Here is an 8,155-nt window from a genome sequence, read left to right as displayed (position 1 = left end):
TAACAAAGAGAGAAAGAACACTGCTCTACAATGAAGAGAGAAAGTGAACTAGAAGAGTCAACCGTGTTGCTAGTGGAGGGGCTGGACGAGCCTGTGTGTAGAAACCCACCCCCTGGATGATGGGGTAGAGGACTGGCACCATTCTCCGAGCCACAGGAACACTCATTGAAGGCAGGCATCAGGAAGGTGACATCCTGTAGGGACCAAAGACTGACTGAGGACTATTCAATAGAGCTACATTAGGGAGCCCACTACAGCATATGGACACAGCTACAAAAGAAAAGTACTCTGAATTACTTTAGCTTATTTAATACAAAAGTTTCATAAAATGAGTCTCGTTTCCATCAGCCATTACCTCAAAATACAATGAAGGGTGCAGAACTCATAACTATGATAAAGATGGAAATGTATATTAGAAATTATTTAATTGAAAGCAAACCCCTGAGCCAAAGTCTGTATGACATGAGGTGCAATTGAATACCTTTCCTGTAGCTCAGCGTTGCCATAACCCAGGAGGCTGGGGTGGAGGGTGAGGAGACCACTGAGAGGGGCAAACACCCACACCATCCTAGAATACACCAGCGCCGAACCAGAGGAGAGGAGACGACTGTCCTCTTTGACTCCTGAAGGATGGCACATAGACTTCCGAGCAATAAATAATCTTGATCTTACATTATGCATGGAATTATATATAAAAGCATCATGTAAAAAGAATAGAAAACGAGAATACCATTCTGTTCTACCAGAGGACAGTTCCTTTCCATTTGGCTGCTCGCAGTGTTGTGAGGGCTCTGGTGCTCTGCAGACTGGGAAGGAGAGGAGGGGGGAACACTGCTAGTTCTTGAGTCCTCCAGAGGTGTCTTTGGGTTCTCAGCAGACCAACCCATCCCCATCCCTCAGCTGCTGGGGTTTCCGATACACCACCGCCCCCTGGGGTTTAATACAGAGGGGGAGGGAGGTTCCCCCCCTGCTTCGACTGGACACGGGGAGTACAGGAGGGGACGAAGTACAAACCTCTGAGGGGCCCCAGAGTTGAGGATCAGCATGGCAGATGTGTTGTTGCATACCCTTACCACCTGGGGGCGGCCCGTCAGGAAGTACAGGATCGAGTTGCAGAGGGAGGTGTTTAGTCCCGGTGTCCTTAGCTTACTGATGAGCTTTGTGGGCACTATGGTGTTGAATGCTGATCTGTAGTCAATGAACAGCATTCTCACATAGGTGTTCCTTTTGTCCAGGTGGGAAAGGGCAGTGTGGAGTGTGATTGAGATTGCGTCATCTGTGGATCTGTTGGGGCAGTATGTGAAATGGAGTGGGTCTAGGGTATCCGGGAGGATGCTGTTGATGTGAGACATGACCAGCCTTTCAAAGCACTTCATGGCTGCCGACGTGAGTGCTACGGGGCGGAAATCATTTAGGCAGGTTACCTTAGTGTTCTTGGGCACCGGGACTATGGTGGTCTGTTTGAAACATGTTAGATCGCCTATAGTTAACATACATAAAGTAGAATGATAAATCATGCAATTATTATTCTCAAGCTAACCAAAAACATTTTGGCTACGAACGCCTATTCTTGCCATTTTCAGTTGAATTTATCTAACTTGCTTTCATGGCAACATGAAGCAGGCCATGTCCTATTTGTTTCATAGTCAATATTAAATGTTTCTCCTTAAACCAGTTAAGTGTTGCTTTAGCAGTATGCTTAGGGCCATTGTCCTGCTGGAAGGTGAATCTCCACCCCAGTCTCAAATCTCTGGAAGACTGAAACAGGTTTCCCTCAAGAATTTCCCTGTCCAGTTTCCCAGTCCCTGCCAATGAAAAACATCCCCACAGCATAATGCTGCCACCACCATGCTTTGCTCAGTTATCTTTCCCTCTATCCTGACTAGTCTCCCAGTCCCTGCCAATGAAAAACATCCCCACAGCATAATGCTGCCACCACCATGCTTCAATGTGGGGATGTTATTCTCAGGGTGATGAGAGGTGTTTGCAGCAGACATAGCGTTTTCCTTGATGGCCAAAAAGCAACATTATGTCTTATCTGACCAGAGTACCTTCTTCCATATGTTTGGGGAGTCTCCCACATGCCTTTTGGTGAACACCAAACACGTTTGCTTAATTTTTTTCTGACTAGCTAATGTTAGCTAGTCAGTTAACCTGCTTAATAGCGATTTTCGTAAATTAACTTTATGACAAAATAATATGCACAAACGTTTGTCTCTACATTAACTAACATATTCCTCTCAATTGTAAATGTTATGCTTGACTGGTTATGATGTCAGAACTACTTACATTTGCTTCCACCAAAATGTTTTGTCAGCCATCTTTGCTGAAGAAAGTCACCAGCTTCGTCAAATTCATCATTGGAACAACTCGATATGATTGGTCATATAAAAAAACCTCGGGACCCAAATGCATAATGAGTGCTCTAACTCCCTCTTGCGGTGGTCTGGAGCAATGCAGCCGTGACACTGGGTACCTCTGAAAAACGGATTTAAGTTTGCCTGCTTTAAAGGCCCCGCACACTTCCGGCCGCGTCTGGAGGAGCATTTTCTTGTCTGCTTATGGCCTCATAGAGTTGGTTGAGTGCGGTCTTAGCTGTGGTGGTAAATAGACGGCTACAAATAATATAGATGAGAACTCTCTTGATAGATAGTGTGGTTCTCCTATACCTTCTACGAAAAGTCCATTTTGACAGAATCTGTATCCCTTCCAGACTAAACCGGCTTTGGCAGAGGTACCAAACAGTGCATTGTTGAAAAAGTGATGACTCAGTGCATTGTGTGCATCAGAGCAAAAGTTAATATTCCCTGGAAATCAATAAAAGTTGTTCAGATAGAACATCGAGACAATTTAGATATCTTATTGACTTTGCGTTCTGGTGGAAAAAGCTACATAATGAAATTGGTAGCCTACATCCTTAACTTTAGACAAACATTTTCCCAATAAAGTCATCAATGCTACTCTGACCATTAATTTCACAAGTATGAATCATGTTCCTTAGTCCTGGAAACTTGTCTTTTACTTTAAAATTATTACATATTTACAGTGCTGCTTAATATGAGGTGTTTTCTGAACAGAGAATAGCATTGTTCACACTGGATATTTATTAATATATGTACAAATTAACAACAACAATAACAAATACAGTCTTCACTGAAAACTCAACCACTAACAAAATCTCATTATACAATTTTACATTTGAAGAGACATTGTATTCAGTTTTACTCCTGCTGCAATGATAGAGGGCACAGCTAATAGCTTGGACAAAATGAAAATGCTTCTCGTGGTTTGACGGGTCGTGTTTCAGAGGACTCGACCTTCGCCTCCTAAGCAGGTTGGGGAGTTGCAGCGATGTGACAAGATCGAAATTGTGGACAAAAATGGGGTACAAATAAATAAATATATATATATATATTTTTTTTTACAATTTCGATCTTGTCACATCGCTGCAACTCCCCAACCTGCTTGGGAGGCGAAGGTCGAGTCCTCTGAAACACGTTTTAATGTTTCTGTACGTGCTTTGTGGGTAATGCTGTTTACACAATGATAAAACTACGTACATGAGTTCAATATCTATCAGCAGAAGAGACGATCGAGAGAAATGGGAAGATGTAATGTAACGAGTTATCAGTCATTACAAATGTTTTGAATTTGAAATATTCAACCCAACACACACACCTCTGTTGGTATTTCAGCATCATGATGCAAAAAACCCCTCAAGATGTCATCATGTACCAGAGAGTTCATTATCACATCAACAATGCAGGGCTAGGAAAGCACTCAGGTCGTAGGGTAGGAAGGGCTCAGCCATGACTGACCATCATGGACGGTAGAGATAATGAGTGCATGCCACTGTCAATCACTTTGAAAACAGGAACACAGTCCAATAGTTTTTCCTCAAAATGTGCTACTGTAGTCTACAGAAGTCAGCAGGATGGATAGAGAGAGGGTTCACTTTGGCTTCTACAGAATGCAAGACAGCTGTGTGTACCCAGAGCCATGTACAGTGGCAAGACAAAGTATGTGAACCCTTTGGAATTACCTGGATTTCTGCATAAATTGGTCATCAAATTTGTCACAACAATAGACAAACAGTGTGCTTAAACTAATAACACACAAATTATTGTCATTTTCTTGAATTGGTGATGCGACAGGACAATGACCCAAAACACAGAAGTAAATCAACAACAGAATGGCTTCAACAAAAGAAAATATGCCTTCTGGAGTAGCCCAGTCAGAGTCCTGGCCTCAATCCCATTGAGATGCTGTGGCATGACCTCGAGAGCAGTTCACACCAGACACTGAAACAGTTTAGTAAAGAGGAATAGTCCAAAATTCCTCCTGACCGTTGTGCAGGTCTCATCCGCAACTACAGAACACGTTTGGTTGAGATTATTGCTGCCAAAGGAGGGTCAATCAATTATTAAATACAAGGGTTCACATACTTTTCCACCCTGCACTGTGAAAGTTTACACGGTTTGTTCAGTAAAGACATGAAAATGTATAATTGTTTGTGTGTTATTAGTTTAAGTATATGGTGTTTGTCTATTGTTGTGACCTCGATGAAGATCAGATCAAATTTTATGACCAATTTATGCAGAAATCCAGGTCATTCCATAGGATTGACATACTTGTTCTTACCACTGTATATAGAGTTAGGACACTTTTTTGAATATTGTTCTAATTCTAGACATTCAGTTAATTTAAATATTCCCCATGCAATGTTAATGAGGTGCTAACATGGCTGCCATAGAATGTTGACATTTATAAAATGGGTGGGTCTAATCCTGAATGCCGATTGGTTAAAACTGCATTCCAGCCAGTGTCTATTCCACAAGTTAACACCAGCTAAATCAATTATTTAGTCTGTTCCATCTGACTACGCAATCTGCTGTCTCATCAGCCCAGCCAGGCACTTTATGAACTTGATCTCTACTATAAAAAGCATCTAGACATTTTCTCACATTTCTTTTAGACTAACATTTAGTTTTCAACAGCGGAGATTTATATAAACCTTGCAGTTTATCTCTCCAATATTTGCAACATTGTTTCAATATTCAAATTCGATCTCCAGCTGTCCCATAGTAATGAATGTGTCAGGAGCTGGGACGAGACAGACAGTGTTTCTTACATGCTGACCACACTGCTCGCGCACATGCATCTGTGTGTACCATCACACGCATGTTGATTTTGTCCATATCAAAACGAACTCTGAACCAAATATATTCATTTGGGGACAGGTCAAAAAACATTAAACATTTATGGTAATTTAGCTAGTTAGCTTGCTGTTGCTAGCTAATTTGTCCTGGGATATAAACATTGGGTTGTTGTTATACCTGAAATGCACAAGGTCCTCTACTCCGACAATAAATCCACAGATCAAAGTTAGTTTCTAGTAATCTCTCCTCCTTCAGTCTTCTTCTTTGGATTTTGGCGGCAGACCACCATCTTTAAGGTGCATTACCAGCCCCAACTGGACTGGATTGTGGACCTCAGTTTATCTTTCAGTCACTCACGTGTGTATATGCTCTTAAAAACCAAATGAGGAGATGGGAAAGGCGGGACTTACAGCACGTCAAGCATCACAAAAAGATCCAAGTTCTATTTTAACACCTGGCTACGTAGACGCTCGTTGATGCGCGAGAGCAGTGTGGATGCAATGATTGAATAACATGTATGTGTAGATTTATTTTGCAAAGCTCGCACACGCTACGCGGGCGGTGTGGTCAGCATGTCAGCCAGTCGAAATCATGAATCAGCTGGCGTAATTAATTTTTATGTATATATACAAAGAAATGTCAATTGAAAAAAAAGGTCAAACGAAACAAAGTGCAGCTAGTTTGCAGTCTTTTCAGCTTCAGTTTGAAGTCATTGTGTTAGCTGTGTTGTTGGCTAGCTCCTCTGAACAACATTTTCCTGACAAGTGAGCACAATTTCAATGCCAGACAAAATCGTGCCTCATTTGCGCCTTGTTATGGATGTTTCCAATTAAATGTCACCAGAAAACAGCTGAAACAAATGCAAATGCAGCTACTTTGCTGTTATTCTGTCTGCACGTTTGATGTGACTGTAAAGTTAGCCGTAGTTGGCTACCTAGCAAGCAAGGGATAAGAACGATGCCAGCCAGCATGGCAATGGAACATTTAGAACGAACGACTGGGTCACGTCCATAGATACAGAACAAAAAGACTGAACGACTGGGTCGCATCTCTGGCAACCGAACCGATAGAACGAACGACCAGCCGGCTTGGGTAGCAACCCTAGATTAGTGTCGGGACTATATCTTGTGGAAGGATGAAATAGTATTAATAAATTATTCTAAATATTTTTTTAAATGAAAATATGTCAATTATTACTGGAATATGTGATAATAGTGATAGTGATAATGTCCTCGAAGCCGGTGTTTGGAGGATATATATTGGCATGTGCTGTCACTTAAGTCATGTACAGTGCAGTGAAAACCTACGCACCGCTTGTACAGTCTTCAGATTTTGCTGCCTTGAATTTAAATCTGAAATGGGATTAAATAGGATTTTTTGTTTTCCTGCTGATCTAGACAATCTACACACATTTTCAAAGTGAAAGGAGATGCATAGAAAATGTCTAAACGGATTCAAAAATAAGAAGCAAAGATATCTTGATTGCATAGCTCTTGGTGGATGCACTATTGGCAGCAGTTACTGCTATGACTCATTTTGAATAAGATTCCACCAACTTTGTACAACATATATACATTGTGTTTGTCAAAATTGCTCAAGCTCAGTCAGTTTGGTTGGGAATTATTGATGCATAGGAAGATTCAAATCTTGTCTCTGATTTTAAAGCAGATTTAAGCCAAGTCAGGACTGAGACTGGAACACTAAGGAACACATCTATTCGAAAGCCATTCTGGAGTGTTTTTGGCCTTAAAAGTCATATACATTTCCCTCTGAAAAATACAATAATATCCTAGTGTTAGGTCTTCAGAGGAATGAGGCTTGTTTTCCTGTAAAATGTTAGATTTGCTTCGCTCCATTTATATTTATTTTGATCTGGACAAACTCCCCAGATATTGCCGGTGACATGCATACCCATAACATGATACTGCTACTACAATACTTGGAAATCCAGAGGTTTTCACTCTGTGATGTGTCGCGTTAGATTTGCCCCAAACGTTTCCTGTTTCCTTATTTAGGCCAAAAAGTTAATTTCTTTGCCATGATGTATTGCAGTATTACTTAATGGCCTTGTTGCAAACTGGATGATTTAGAATGGATTTTTTAGCTTCCTTCTTTTTACTTTGTCATACATGCCAGTAATATGGAGTGAATAGGATGTTGTTGATCCATGAACGTCTTTAGCCTCATAGTGATATCCCTGAGCAGTTTCCATTCTCAGCCACAGCACATTTAGGAAGGGTGGCCAGATCTTTGCAGTGTCTGGGTGATATGATACACCATCCAGAGATGAATTACCATACTTGACCAAAGGGATATTTAGTGGCTTGGAATTATGTTTACCTCCCCTGATCCATGCATGTCTAAAAATGTAATACAGACATGCTTTTAAAGCTCATTGGATGAATTATTGTTTGAGATGCACTATACACTATCCTCTGACGTTACAGAGGAAGTTGCTCTCAAATCAAGAGAAAGACTACTTTTACAAACAGACCCCATTCAAGAAATGGTGTGATTTTCTTTTATGAGCACATCTTGATAACAATGATTGTTTAGGCAAGTTTAAACTGTCTGCACTGTAGCAGAGCCGTGGCATGCAAGCTTTGTCAAGTAGAGCTCTCAGTTAACGACATTGAGTACAGGCTGATCTTCATACGGACGAGGCAGGCGGAGGAGCTGTGCAGAACACACACATACACAAGAGCAGGGTTGGGCACACACTGGAGGTGCCACTGATGAGATCTTGTCCAGATTAGGCCTATCAATCACAGTTCTGTAAAATGGTCTATCCTAATGTGCTTGATGAAAGTCCTTCTTACTGTGCGGTCGGTTTCCCAAGACGTGGTCAATCTCTGTGACAATGCCTGCTGTCATCTTTGGAATGACCTACAATATATGAAGAGGAGAAAGAAAACATTTGATTCAGTTAGTTGTAAAGTTGATAGCAGTAGTTAGTAAATACACCACAATAGATGTCATGTTCAACAAACAGTGTA

General features: G+C 41.2%; 1 protein-coding gene across 1 annotated transcript in view; it reads right to left on the bottom strand.

Annotated features, from left to right (window-relative positions):
• Positions 1-3,086: 3,086 nt before the first annotated feature.
• LOC135559048 (voltage-gated potassium channel subunit beta-1-like) overlaps positions 3,087-8,155 on the bottom strand; it is a 97,643-nt gene continuing 92,574 nt past the window's right edge. Inside the window, exon 14 of the mRNA XM_064993383.1 lies at positions 3,087-8,045. Within this exon, the coding sequence (XP_064849455.1) occupies positions 7,950-8,045 (96 nt within the window). The 3' untranslated portion in view covers positions 3,087-7,949. The remainder of the gene's footprint in view (positions 8,046-8,155) is intronic.

This window comes from Oncorhynchus masou, chromosome 17, assembly GCF_036934945.1.
Source record: "Oncorhynchus masou masou isolate Uvic2021 chromosome 17, UVic_Omas_1.1, whole genome shotgun sequence".
Classification (NCBI taxonomy): Eukaryota; Metazoa; Chordata; class Actinopteri; order Salmoniformes; family Salmonidae; genus Oncorhynchus; species Oncorhynchus masou.
This window is presented reverse-complemented; position numbering and strand designations above follow the sequence as displayed.